The 15,418-nt window shown below is 40.7% G+C and overlaps 1 protein-coding gene across 1 annotated transcript in view; it reads right to left on the bottom strand.

Moving 5' to 3' along the window:
• The window catches only part of Heca (hdc homolog, cell cycle regulator), a 44,115-nt gene extending 29,173 nt beyond the window's left edge, over window positions 1-14,942 (bottom strand). The window contains exon 1 of the mRNA XM_075948458.1: window positions 14,524-14,942. Coding sequence (XP_075804573.1) covers window positions 14,524-14,791 — 268 coding nt within the window. The 5' untranslated portion in view covers window positions 14,792-14,942. The remainder of the gene's footprint in view (window positions 1-14,523) is intronic.
• Between the last annotated feature and the right edge of the window lie 476 nt (window positions 14,943-15,418).

Raw genomic sequence — 15,418 nt, 5'->3', positions numbered from 1 at the left:
CAATAACAAACCATTCTTTTGTGTCTAGGATTCCTTTTTAGGCTTTCTCCGGTTTAACAGCCACATTGGCATCAATTTGTTGGAGGAGGGTCGCTTGTTGGTTCCCGGATGCTCAGTCCTGAAATAATCACACAGAAACTATATTATTTGCAATACTGATTGGCCAATAGCTTAAGCGTATTGCTAGGTAGCTCTTACAACTAGAATTAACCCATCTCCATTATTTTATATTTCACCATGAGGTTTGTGGCCTACTCTGGCAGCTTCTGTCTCGGGTGGGGCTACACTGTTTGTCTCTTACTCTGCCTTCTTCCTCCCAGCTTTCAGTTTAGTTTTCCCAGCCTAGCTCTGTTCCCCTATAGCTCTGCTATAGGCCCAAAGCAGTTCCTTTATTAACCAATGATATTCACAGCATATAGAGGGGAATCCCACATCATACTGGCTTATGAAAAACACTACCTTACCTACTATTAAGTATGTCCCTATTACTCGTTCTCTCTATAATTATTTACCTTACACTATGTTATTTTTGAAGGCCAATTTAAATTAATTATGGAAAAGGAGCATATAACTAAAACAAAAGTCTCTTCAACACTTGCTTTCATAACTTGCAATTCAGTTTACTCAAATATGAATGAATTAATGTCTGTCCTTGATAGGTACCAAAATTCTAGCTCTCATTTTTCAAAGTCAGCCAGAGAAGGGTGCGACCTGTTAACCTCAATATAAACTCAGTGAGCATACTTTCCTTCGCAGTAACATATGACTTCAAACCCTGCCAGTCCAGTAAATTTACTTTATATTTTTGTATTGAAGCAAAATTGTATGGAAAACAGAAAAACAAACACAAATGAGTATTTGGAAATATTGATAGCACAGTGTATGCTAATATACTGACCTTAGAGCTTCCCACTTTCCCCCTTTTTGTTTTCTTCTTTTTTCCTTTCCCTTTTTCCCTTCCTTTTATTTACTTCTGTGCTGGGGAAGCTTAGGGTGTGGCACAGCTAGATGTGGTCTCTACCACAGAACTTTACTTCCAAATGCTTTTTTGGGAGAAGGGAAGTGCAGTTTGAGACAGTGTCTCACATGTAGCACAGGTTGTCCTTGAACATAAAATCCTTAGCCTACCAAGAGCTGGGATTAACTCAGTCAGGAGAAAGGCTTCATGAAAGGTCTCCACTCCAAGCCTGATTGTTGTCTGGGTTTGTTGTGTAAACGACCACAGCTGCTGCATGGGGCCCTGTCATGTCCAGGAGACACTGTTTTGTTCCAATCCTCCATGACCTCTTTCTACCCCCTCTTCTGTGGTCGTCGCAGAGCCTCGGGTAAGAGGTATGATACAGATGCCCCATTTGTGGCTGAGCACCCCACAATCACTTATTCTCTGCACTTCCACCAGTTCTCAGTTACTGTATTAATCGCCATTCATTATTTTTAATAGCTAGTTATCAAATTACTGTCATTTAGATTCTGCTTAAATACATGAAAATGACAATGTTTAAACTATAAACTGTCATCTATTTAAACCTCTCAAAAACCAGGTATGACAACTTAAAATGCACAAAAAGAGAGATACACAACTAAACTTTGATTATTGTTTTCATATTAGCATTCTCAAATTTGGCTATAAGCATGTCACACACATTTGGAAATCCAAGAAGCTCAGACTAAAACCAGATGTCCTTAGATTATATGCAAAGAACTCTACAACTAGGCATCTACCTCTGTTTTCCATTTGTCAGATCACCTACCAGGTGAAAGGGAACGCACCAGCCTCTCAAAGACCATTGGCTGAAGGAGGTTCCCACCAACCAGGTAATATGCAAAGCTCTGCTTCTGGCTTGGCGCACTGTGACTGACAGTAGCAACTAGATAAACACAGACACTGCAAACAGGAGCTCACTGAAGCCCACTAGTACCCATGCATACCTCAAACTTACTGAGTGTTTAAGGACTATTTCTTTATTAACTGGTGTGCTTTTTAAAAATGAAAGCTTAAAAATATTTAATTTTTTTCAAAATAAGTGAGTAATTTTTCTTCACTTAAAAGTAAAATACTAAACTTTACACATAAAGGAAAACTAGTATTTAAAAATATTTTGTTAAGTTTCAATTAGTTCAGAGGCTACAATAAGACTACTTAAATAATTTGTGTTAGCTTCTGGTTAAGTTTAACCTCTCATGCTATTGGGACTGCTACTAAGTTGGCAGCAAAATGAATAGATAAAATTATGTTCTGATAACCATGTTTTCTGCTTAGATTTATACAAGGTTAGTACTCAAGCAACCAACTCTACACAAATAAACATGGAGGCTTCACCTACCAAACAAGCAGAAACAAGAAACCCAAGGCCAAGCACATTTTCACTGTATCTAACACCACAGACTTTTAATGTTATCTCGCTATATTCATTCTATTCTATTCTAGGTACAGGCCTACTCTTCTCTTAAATTCAATTAAAACCTAAAAGTCAACCTAGTTTCAAATTCAAACTAAACACAGAAAGGTATTTTACCCATTTTGAAATTTCCATTTGGGTTCCAACATGCTGACATCAGTTAAAAAAAAAAAAGACATATCAATAATCTCCCTAAGGTGGGAAATCCCTATTTTCGTTTTCTAATAGAAGTCATGTCAAGACCCTAATGGACAGAGACCCAAAATATGGCTGCTTTAGTCTAACTTCAGAATAGAGAACATGATCCATGCTTTTTTTCTGAATGTTTCTTTAAAAATAACATAGTTCCAAAGAATAGAAACAAGGAGATCCCTTTGTGCAGAGTCTACAACCAATTCCTGAACACAGACAGGGTTCTTTTGTCACATATTCGAGGGCATTCAACTTCTCGGTGGCCTTCCTTCTTCCAACCGCACACATCAGCACACAGGTTAATAAAGAGCTGGGCTGGGGATGTGGCTCAGTGGTAAAATACTTTCCTGCCATGCTCTCGGCCCTGGTTTGAACTCTTCAGCACCACTTAAAATAAAGAGCACAGAGACAGTGACCAATAATATTATGTAACCAGATAGACTATGGTACTTAAAGTTCTGTAACTAAAAATAGTCTATTCAAAATGTTCACTCCTCATACTTAACACCCAAACTCACTTAACTTCTAAGCTAACGAACATTAAATACTTAAACCAAATTAAAGCATAAATGCTCCTTGACTCTAATCTTTCAATTCATATAAGCAAAAAAGACAAAAAGGTAAATCTACTTCAGTTAATAAAGCTGTTAACCTCAAGACAAGTGAAAAAGTCACAAACAATGGCTCACTTGTCATTCAATAGAGAAAAAAGCAATTTTCCTCAATAGAGACTAAGTTCAGCCTCTTTAAGGTGTATCTGGTTGAGTTAGCACAACAACTGTAAAGATGATTTGAATTTAAACCGATACAATCTTAGAACAAAATAGCTAATTTCCTTCCTCTACACTTTACCCATATTCTAAAATAAACAATTTTATTTATTTACTTATTTTGCTGAGCTGAAAGCGCCAAAATAATATACTTTCTTCTTCCATTTTCCCTTCAAAATAATCTGGTAAGACACTTTCTAGCTATCATCCTAAGAGTCATTCTATTACAGGGAAGACAAGCCTTTGCCTAGAGCCAAACTGAATAGAACAGTTCTCGAATGCTCCATCAGCAACCAAAAGGACTGAGGAATCTGTTACAACAAGGAAAGGCTTGTAGATGGAGAGGGTGTGTCTAAGTCATATACATACTTCGGTGAGTGTGAAAACAACCCCAGAATCAGTCATGATGTTTTCTTGGCCTAGCAGTTTACCACACACATATACACTCAATACGGCCTGCTATGATATAACCCTGTAAGGACAGTCATAAAATGTTCTAAGGAAAACTAAAAGTGCCAGCTTACAGACTCTCATTGATTTTTTTAACCTAGGGAGGCCACAATAACTAAACATTCATTTTCTAACTTCTGTGGATCAGGTAGAGTTTGGTATTATGATCATTCTCCAACATTCAAAATTATTCATTTCAAAATAAGGGGAAAATGAAGTATCATTTATAAACTAACAAAAAAATCTAGAAATTAAATTATACCATAAAGCCAAGCCTTTTGCAGAGCTTTTGCAGAACAGTCTCTCAAGCAACCTGGTTTTGCCTAAGACCAACCGGAAGGTTCTCTAGGGAAATCTACAGTGAGAGCTCTCATACCCAAATCTGTAGAGAAACAACAGTCCCCTCCTACAAAGGCAACACATGAATTTTGGAAGATTAGCATTCACCATGAACTCCCTGGAGGAAGGCCAAGGTCTATCCTGGATCCTTCCAACAAATCAGAGTATGCATTCATCATGAGTTGGAAAGCAGCCACCCTCCTTCACAAACTAAGAAGGAAAAAACCATCTAGAAGCACTAAAACCCCCAGATCATGGCACGACAAATTGCTTTTTTAAACAGCTTTATGGTTTGCAGAGGGCTCATCACAAGCAGTATCATGTTACCCTCACTTTCTCTACATAAAATTCAGGTTTAGGGCCAGTAAGATGGCTCTGTGGGTACAAGAGATTGCCACCCAATGATGCAAGCCTTACCATACAAAGGTAAGAGAGAACCCACTCCACAGAGTTGTCCCCTGACCTATGCTTACTATAGAACAATGTGCAACACACAGCGCCACATCAAAAGACACATTCTCTCTCTCTCTCTCTCTCTCTCTCTCTCTCTCTCTCTCTCTCTCTCTCTCTCTCTCTCATTCGTGTGCACACATATACAGAGTGTGTGTGTGTGTGTGTGTGTGTGTGTGTGAGAGAGAGAGAGAGAGAGAGAGAGAGAGAGAGAGAGAGAGAGAGAGAGAGAGAGAGAGAAGTATTCACAACTTTAAAAAAAATAGTAAGATTGGAAAGATTCAGTAATCTTGCAAAATGGTAAGGCCAATGTACAGCTCTAACCTGTACTGTCAATCTCACACTCTTTAGAATACATGGACTCTGGGACTCTTTTCCAAATCACTGACATTTAAGAAAGTGTAGGGCTGCCTGGATCATGCACAGTGTATGAATAAACTGAGCACATGCTCTTATTTTATTAACATACACATGCCATTTCAGTTCAAGTGCCTGAATGAGAAAAATGAAATCTTTCTTCTGACTGTGAATTTAAGTTTGTTATCATACCAAGAGCACGCAATTTGGCCTTAAGAGGCCTCAGTTTGCAACCTGGTTCATGAGAAGAGGGAATAGGAGCCTTATCTACCAGCTGCAACATGCTACTCAGATGGCGTAAAACTGTAAAGAATGTGAGCACTGAGCTCGGCAGTCCAATAGACTGTAGCGGCCAGGAATGAAGAGAGTAACAGAAGACAGCAGTAGGAATGGCAGTCACATCAGCAGAGTTGACAAACCCAAAGTATTTAAAAAGTTGGTGAACTTAAAGGCATTAGTGCAACCAGTATCCAGAGGTCTCAAGTATCATTAACTTTATGCCATGCACAAACTTTTAAAATTTCCCCTGCTTTGTCTCTATATAGATAGTACATAATCATACAAAACATGTTTAGCTAGTACAGACCAACTTAAAACTGAAAGACAAATAGTAAAATGGAACAAACAGATGCAAAATAAAATTCTGAATATATAGACTGTGAAAATCAATAAAACACAACAATTTGTAAAGACAAACAGGAAAACAGAAATGACCAATATACAGACAATATATTACAATCCTACAAATGCAAATGAGATGTGGTTTTTCTTTCATTTATGTGACTGCCAAAGATAAAAATAGTGTTCAAATCTTGCTATTAAATTTCCCAATCTATGACTATGGAATGCCATTCCATTTACTTATCTTCTTTACCCTTTTGTAGCAATATTTTGTGACTTTCAGGCTTTAAGAAGGTGTAGGGCTGCCTGGATCATGCAGTGTATGAATAAATTCTTGATTCAACTGCGCACATGCTCTTATTTTATTAACATACACATGCCATTTCAGTTCAAGTGCCTTTATCTATTCTCCTTGATTAAACTTATTTCTAAATACTGAAATCCTCTTATGGTATTACGAATGAATTTTTTTCCCTTAATTTCCTTTTTAGTTTGTTCATTGCTGGTGTGTAAAAATGCTAGTACTCTATGTGTTTATCTTATATCCGGTAACTTTGCTGAGTTCATTAACTAATTTTAATTTTTGGTGTATAGTCATTAGGATTTTTTCATAAACAAGGTCCTGTTATCAATGTTCAGGGATCATTTTCCCTTCCTTCCCAATTTGGATGACTGTTCTTTCTCAAAGGGGCTGGAATTCCATGTCAATGCTGAAAAGTGTTGAAATTTTTTAAAAAATATTTTCAAAATTCACACCAGACAATACAAAGAAATAAATATTCCACAGGCTAGAGAACAGCTCAGTGGTGTATGATTACCTTGAAAGTATGAGGAGGAATTGGGTTTAATCCCCAGTAGGGGAGGAGAGAAAGGAGAGTAGAGAAGAGGAGAAAAGACAAGAGACTTCTCTTGACCAGAAGCTTCTCCTTAAGGGGCCATTACTGGCACTTTACCATAAGCGCTGCAGGGTAAGAACACATAGACGGAAGAAGAATTGAGCTGCCCATGTGTTAGATATGCACATTTCTACTTCAACCACTGAAGGACACTTGTGCTTCTCAGCGCCAAGCTCCCTCCGTGACTCCTGGTTAACTGCTCTAGACGCACCATATTTGCTCATTAACAACGGCCGCCAACTCTCCCAGGCTGTGTCTCAGATTACAGCCACAGCTGCTGCCAATACAAAACAGCTACAACTTAATTCTGTAAACTGCCCAGTTTCCATTTCTGTCCAGACACTGTGTTAGTCATAACAAGTAGTAAGTTTTGTTATAATCGAATTCTATGAAATATCACACCAAATGATCTTCACACTCAGAAATGCTCACTAAGTAATGTCAAACAGAGCTTGTGATTCCATCTCAACACGAGAAAGGCCCTCCTGATATGTTCTTACAACTTGAAGGGATATGATCTAAAGTATAACCAAACCTACACTCACTTCTAGGGAAAAACACACATTAAAGTACAACTGCCTTAATTTACAATAGTAATCTTATGTCCTGTTAACTTGAGCCAGAATGCATCCTCTTGATTAGTTTTATACAGGCTTATTTAAGGCATTCTGCACCTAGTGAATTGTCAATGAAGTGAAAGAAATAGAAATTCTGAATTATGACATGTGGGTTATCTTTTACTCTGTAACTGCTCTTTGCAGGTGTGTGTATGTGACTGAGAAGGTTCTATTTAGGAATATATATGTATACACATATATAAATGCAACAATTAATGAAAAAAGCATCCATGAATTTGAAAGAAGGCAAAGGAAGATGTTTGGAAAGGTTTAGAACATGGAGGAAAAGGGAAATGATGTAATTATAGTATAATCCCCATATAAGAGATTAAAGAAGAATGTCAAGGCAAGATCAGTGCCTCCTAACTCAAAAAGGCCAACTATACAACTGTCATCACTGACTCCTATTTGTTGACTTTGATGATATATAAAATATACCCTCAGTAAGCCTTTGCTCAGAGCAAACTACAAATCACTGACAATATGGCCTTGCAATGAACTTACTCAGTCTTCAGCTTTAGCCAGGTAAAGTTAAGGTGTTAAGAGCTCCATCTGACCAAAAAGAAAAGAGATATATGTGCATGTCTGTATAAATTTATATTATACCCTATTATTATTTATTAGTACTGGTTTATTTTAATTACGTATTGTTTTCATATACTACATTGTTAGAACTTAGACTTTATTACATTGGCCAATATCATATATTTGTTAATAAATGAGCATTTTTACTAAGCTCCAAGTGACTAGAACCTGATGGTGTACTACTACTTTGAAGAATACACAACTATGCAGCACAAAGTTAATACGGTAATTACAGTCCGGGTAAATCTGGCTTTCAGAATAAAATTAGGAACAGTAAATAAACTATATACACAAAAGCTCTTATTTTGCTTACAGGAACAAATAAGGGTTACTCTGCTGAAGGTAAAATGTTGTAGGGAGCAGGGCCCCTTGTTCCGTCCTGTCGGCCCAGCTAGCTTCCATGTTGCTTTCATTGGTTAATCAATAAAGACACTGTAAAATTTAATAATTTTCCTTGGGTGAAATAAAAAAGAAAGCAGAATAGTAGCCCTGACCAACAGTACTGTGCACTTAATGACCGTCACCAACTACTCCTTAATAGTTCTTAATCCTGTAATATATTTTCTCATGAATTAAGCACTTCATGCCATCACAAACGTATTTTGATTCACAAATTAAAAAAAAAATGTGGGGGATGGAGAAATGGCTCAGCAGTTAAGAGCACCAGCTGCTCTTCCAGAGGACCCAGATTTGATTCCCAGCACCCACATGGCAGCTCACAACTGTTCTTAACTCCAGTGCAATGACTTTTTTGGCTTCTGCAGGCATCAGGCATGCAAGTGGTACACAAACATAATGTAAACAAAACGTCCATATATGTAAAATAAAATTTAAATTAAAAATAAAAGAATTATGATAAAAACTTGGGGAGAGGATTACAGTTGAACATAGACTTACTTTTAAAATGAACGTATAAACCTGAATATTTTATTACTGTATTTTTCTTTCCCATATATTTAATTTATGCTTTAATCTTCCTGGTTCTTTTAATTCTAATGTTATTTTTATAATTCAGATACAGGATTAAAATGTGTTTTTTAAAAATCTTTAAGCAAAAACTTAAATAGCTCTTCCCAGGGAAAAGTCTTATAAAAAAAAATCTTAAGCTTGCAAGGTATGTGAGAATACTAACACTTGTGATCGCTCAGTGGTGGGGTTATATGTTTGTCTAAAAATGTGAAAAGAATTTGGAATATTACAACTCTTTTTTTCTTAAAGTTTTTTATATTTATATATTTTTAGGTTTCGTATATGGGTGTTTTGCTGGTATGTACATCTGTGTACCACATCTATACAGTGTCTACAGAAACCAGAAGAGGGTGTCAGATCTCTGGAACTAGAGTTACAGACAATTAGTTGTGAGCCACCATATGCCTGCTGAGAATCAAAGACAAAGCCTTTGCAAGAACAACTTAACCACTAAGCCTTCTCTCCAAATTCTCTTTTCTTTCTTTCACCCCTGCCCCTTCCGCAGGCATTCTAAAACTGAGCTACATCCCCAAGCTAACACAGTGTTTTAAATCAGCAGTTCTCAACCTGTGTGTCTCAACCCCTTTGCGGGGTAAGGGTCAAACGACCCTTTCACAGGGGTCGCATATCAAATATTCTACATATAATTACACTTCATAACAGCTATGTTTTGTTTGTTTGTTTGTTTGTTTTTTCGAGACAGGGTTTCTCTGTAGCTCTCGTAGGCCAAGCTGGTCTTGAACTCATAGAGAGCCTCCCCAGTGCTGAGATTAAAGGTGTGCGCCACCACCGCCTGGCCCACAATTCATAACAGTTATGAAGTAGCAAAAAATATATATATATATATATATATATGGTTTGAGGTCACCAAAACATAAGGAACTGTATTAAAGGGCCATAGCATTAAGAAGGTTTGAGAACTACTATTTTTTTTTGAGATCTACTATTTTAAATAAATCTCTTCAGAATGTATAGCAAATGGTCACCATAATCCTCAGGACATATTTTCTCCCCTCTCTTAAGATATCCTTCAGTTACCTTCATGTTCTTAAATTAATTCAATTAACTGCACACAGCTAAAAGCTTGAAGTAAATTTATAAGAAGACTAAGCTACACGGTAACTGCCCGTTTTGTCTCCTGGTTATGGTTTGGTTTATGGTTTTGAGGCAGATTCTCGTGTAGCTCAGCTGGCTAGAATTCTCCGGCCTCCTTTGCGCTAGGACTGGTGGCACATACACGTCTTGTCGTCTGTCTCCATTTCTCTGAGGAACATTTTATATTCTTAGACTTACAGGAAATCTGACAACGTTGAATTTCTATAATCTAATCACTGATCCTGGGAGAAGCACAGAGAGGAGCAACACTGGATGTGTGAAGCAGTATCCCCCATTCCCACTGAAAAGGCGAACATGGAAAGACAATGTCAACCAGGTGCTCAGGTTGTGCCTGTTACTCAGACATCAGGAACTCAGGAGGCAGAAACAAGGAAATCAGAACTGAGGAAAGAAAGCCTGGGCTACAAAGCAAAACTGTCTCAGAAAAAAATAAAATAAAAGTGGTGGGTGGGAGGAAAACAAAAGAAAAACAAGCAAATATTTCTTATTTTCCTTCTGATTCATACAAGTAATTTATGATGTATGACTGTATGAATAAATGTATGAATAAAATAAATGTCTAAAAGGAACAACCAATTTAAAATATACTACAAACCTGGCTATAAGGTATGTTTATTTATTGATCCAAAAATAAAGCAAAATAAAAATGCTGTTCATAGGAAATAGGTGGTACTCAAAAATAAGTGTACTTATAAACTGATGCATGACTCAAAACCTATCTTCCCATCAAAATAATGTTATACAGTGGTAATCCCTCAGTCTGGCCCACAAAACCTATTTAGCAGTTAGTGAGACAAGTTTATTTATCCCACTCTACCCTCTGTGAATGACACTGGTAGTCTAAAGGAAGAGCCTGGTAAATGCCAGGAAAACAAGGTCCTCTCCAAGTTTTCCAGCAGAGAGGCCACCCCAAGGTCTACCATCTCTAGGGGAGCAACTTAAGTCCAAATACCCAACAATACCTGAGTGAGTGAATGAGTGAGTGAGCAGGCGAGACAGACAGGCAGACAGACAGAGAGAGACAGAGACAAGGCCCTGTCCTCACAGCTCAAGGTTTAAACACACTGAAAAGCCTTTCATCTCAGGTGCACCTACAAACACAGGTCAACTCTCCCCTCTGACAAATCCTGCCTCCTTCCCTCTCCCACGAAGAGCACTCCACAAGAAAACTCTTGCCCATAAATTTCTTTCCAGAGACTATTTTCCAGTGTCTAAGACAAATAACCAACACTATAATCTCCTTGGAACTGTTCTAATACACTCTCTTTAACATATAATAGCTATCTTGCTTCGTATTTATAGTAGGTATTATAATCTCATTTTACATATGCAGAAATTAAAGAGAATTTAAATAACTTGCTCAAAGAAATCTGAGGAACTGATATAAAATGGGTCCAAAAACGCAAAGCAAACACTATCTACATTTACACAGAGCTGTTAAGAGACTTAAGGTAGAATTAGTTCAAAGGTTGTGTTCAAAATGAATTGTCTGGTGAACCTTGTTCAGTCAAGAAACAGGAATTTATAAAAAGTATGTACAATTCAGGCTCACTGAAAATTGGATATACCATGATCAAGGTTTCAAATATTTTTAGAGCTGAAGAAAAAAGGCTGAGGCCTAATGGAGTCGAAATTTCAGAATGAAACCAGTTGTAATCTACTGCTTGATTACTAGATTCTAAAAATAGTGATGACAAATCTTGTCCACCTACAAACATAATAATGTTCCAGTATGTGCACACAGATGTTTACTATGTAGGAAGATGATGGCATTTCTTCACAGTAGCTTGTTTCTTCCAATCCTTGCAAAAGGTCCAAAATTAGTATCTAAAAAGTGGAATGCAATATCCTTTGCATTCTTATTCAAATGCACAACAGCAACCAGTTCAATGCCTCCACTCCAACCATACTAGAGTTTCCCTAAACATCCCCTGGCTAGCAATCTTCTCTATAGAACGATGAGTTATTTATACATAGAATGGACAGTTAAGAGCTAATATTACCCTGCTCTGGTAACTACAATGCCCTACACCTACAGGACATAAAATCACTCTATAAATTTGAAACAACTACTAGTTTTAACTGGTCATTAAGTTTACATGCAAATATAGATTAAAAACTGACTTGATCAAAACAAACCATCTAAAATTTTAAGATATGAAACCTGTTCAAGGCCAGCCTGAAAGCTGTATATAGCTAAGAGTTTGTCTCATCAAAAGACTGTAAATAGCTTGTGAGTGCTTTGAAAATTTTATAATGATGAAACCTAGTAATACAAGTAAAAACTTGAAATAGAAATACTAAAGTGGGGGGCTGGAGAGATGGCTCAGTGGTTAAGAGCATTGCCTGCTCTTCCAAAGGTTCTGAGTTCAATTCCCAGCAACCACATGGTGGCTCACAACCATCTGTAATGAGGTTTGGTACCCTCTTCTGGCCTGCAGACATACACACAGACAAAATATTGTATACATAATAAATAAATATTTTAAAAAAAGAAATACTAAAGTGGTCTAACTAATGTAATTTCAAAATTTAAAATAGTTAAGTCTTATATATGTGTGTGTATATATATACATACATGTATAGTGTATATATATACATAGGGAGTATGCCCTATACCTACAGGATATAAAACCACTCTATACATTTGAAACAACTATTAGTTTTAACAGGTCATGTACATATATATATAAATTATACATACAATTACATACATATGTATATAATTTCAAAAGCATTTACAATTTCCTTATTCATTTTTGTATAGGCTTCAGACCCTATGTTAACACTGTCTTCAGAAGCATGGAGATGGTTCTTCAAGTTAAGGTGAACTATTCACCAAGGCATCACCCATGTCAGAACCAACAATGTGTGCCATAAAACTCAGCTCACTGCTCTTCATCCGCAGCTTCTGAGATTCTGGTTATGGAAATGTGGGAGCCCGTTTCGTCCTTTTTCCGTCTAATAGAATAACGTCCTAGTCAGAAACACACAGCTTTACACAGTTATGCACAGCAATGCTAAATCTACCATTGCGCTCCTTCAAATGAATACCGAGCATCCTAACTGGCTTAATGTTTTCAAGGAGGCACCACCTGTCAAAGGAAAACTTCCTCAAGCACTTTAAAACACTCAAATCTTTCAGAGTGTGGCAAACTCTGAAACGAAGTACAGAAATGAAGGCTTCATGAGAATCAAAGATGTCCTAACTTGTTATCACCCTCATCGTCCCCATTTAATATGCAGTACTATTAACACTACAAATGATTAAAAGTTCTAACTGAATAACTAATAGCTATTATTCATCAATCATCTATTATTTGCAATGAGCTTTGCTGTCCTTTACGTAGTAAGTCTTTAAAGTAATAAGGACCCGGAACTTGATAGTCAAGGGTCTCTTTATGGTTCCCTCAGATTTAACACTCTACCCCACCATCAAAGTAAACTGAGGTTCAAAAAAATCTGCCCTTTCTCCAGATATCAAAGATCTAAATGGTTAAAAGCAGAGACGATACTATCCAGAGTCTAAATACCTTCCTCTCTGTACATTGGTATCAAAAGGCTAGAGCTAGGAAAGCAAGAACAGGCACAGGCTAGCCAAGAGTATTATCAAACATTCACATGGAACTTTGCGCCTGGTGGTAAATAAATAAAACCTCCTATTTCAAGACTGCAGAGGCACGGCCAGTGGGGCTCCTTTCCAAACGGCCTGTCGCCTCCTATATGGAAGCACTGTGGAGTTCTAAGGGCTGGACCCAGTTTAAAGAGAGACCATCTCCAGGACGGCTTCCGAGACTGACAACTGCGGAACTACCGCAAAGATTCTCATCTACTCGTGTTAAGGTGTCCATTCTCTTCCCTGGAAAACTGCCCGACAAGAAAAAGTTTAAAAACCGTCCAAATAAACGTCAAGCACCTAGTCACGAAAACCGTGCCTCCCTAAGAGAAAATCCTGCGGCGTCTTAGCTATCACCTACATGCTCCCATGTCAAGGATCATTCAGGTGCTCAGAGGACTGTCAGGCTTCTTTCGAAAAACAAATGTGAAACAATTATACAGGGGACTTTTTTTTTTTAAACTCCAGGCTGGGAACGGAAGTCAAGTTCAGATTCTCTTCCTTCCTCGAGCGAGACTGAGAATTAAAAGAACACTCTCCTCCGAGAGAGAGACAGAGAGACATAGAGAGATGAGAGACAGAGACAGAGAGAGAGAGAGAGAGAGAGAGAGAGAGAGAGAGAGAGAGAGAGAGAGAGAGGAGAGAGAGAGAGAGCACAGCACACTTCTTGCAGCCAAGCCCTGGCCTCTCCACCTGTGGCAATCAAGTCGGCAGGCCTAGATCTATCGGGAATTAAGGCTTTTTCCTCATTGGGAGCAAAGGCAGCTGGGTCAGGGGTGAGCAGGGAAGTTTGCGATCCGATCACTCTAACTTGGGCACCTTAACTTGCCCGCCCGCCGGCTCGCACTAGCCGGGGACACTCCCGGACTCAGCCTGCGCAAACACCACGGGGAACAGCCACTAACTGGAACTCGGCAGCAGAGCCCCGGGCGCCCCTCCGAACCCCGATCCGGGCGGGGTCCCCAGCCCGGCCCCACGCCGCTTCGCGTGGGGAAAAGCGAAGGGACAGCCACGGAGGGGCGGAGGGGCGGGGCAAGCACTTCCTGACTCGCATTGTCCACGCGCCGCCCGCGCCACCCAGGGCCCCGCCGCCGCGCCCGCCCGTCGGGGAGGAAGTTGGCGCTCGCCCCGCCGCTGTCGTCTTACCGTTCTTGGCGTCTCCCGCGCCTGCAGCCCCCGCAGCGCTGGCGGCGTTGGCGGCGCCCGCACCTCCCGGGCCCGCCGCGCCGCCGGTGCCCACCGCGCCCGGTGACACCGCCCCGCAGCCCGCCGCTGCCGCCGCCAGGGCCCCTCCGGCCGCCGCGCCTGTCGCACCCGCCGCCGCCAAGGCCCCGGCTCCATTTTCCTGCTCGTCCCCGCTGCTGTTGGCGCGCTTGTTTTTGCGGCCGCCTTTGCTGTTCTTGGGGTTGGGCATCTCCCTGGCCCGCTCGAGGGGGTCCCTGTGGCCGGCGCCCACGGAGGCTGCTCCCCGCGGCGCCGGGGCGGCTGTGGAGAGCACGGGGCCGGCCGCTCTCCTCAGGCACCCGCCCCGCCGTGCGGCCCGAGCCGCGCCATCCCGGCCGCCGCGCCCTCCCCGGCTTCCTGGAGCCGGCGCGGGCGGCCACGCGCGGCCACCCGAGGCTCGCAGCCGCGCGAGCGCAACGGGCCCGCGAGCGGAGCGAGACGCTCGGGAGCCTGAGGGAAAAGGCGGGTCTCGGGCTTGTTTTGATTCGGCTGCGCTGACACGCTCGGGGCCCGCCCCCGCCCGTGACGACACTGGGGCTCAGGCCCGGCCCCGCCCACCGGGTGATCTCACGGCCGGTCGGTCCGCCCCCGTGACGTCACGACCCGATCACTGCCCGCCGCCCGGTGACGTCATCCAAGCGCCTTGGCGCAGGGGGCGTGGAGGGGAGCTCCCCTGCTCCCCGAGTGTGCCCACGGCCGTGTCTGAGACGTGCCTGGTGGAGTGCTGGTGAAGTGGTCGGGTGACCTTGTGACCTTCCTGGAACTCGGGGTGACCACACGGTCTGGGAAAATAAATAGGTGACCAGAAAGGAAAGGA

Source organism: Microtus pennsylvanicus, chromosome 1 (genome assembly GCF_037038515.1).
Source record: "Microtus pennsylvanicus isolate mMicPen1 chromosome 1, mMicPen1.hap1, whole genome shotgun sequence".
NCBI classification, from domain to species: Eukaryota; Metazoa; Chordata; class Mammalia; order Rodentia; family Cricetidae; genus Microtus; species Microtus pennsylvanicus.
Note: the sequence above shows the minus strand (reverse complement) of the source record. Positions and strands in the feature narration are given on the sequence as shown.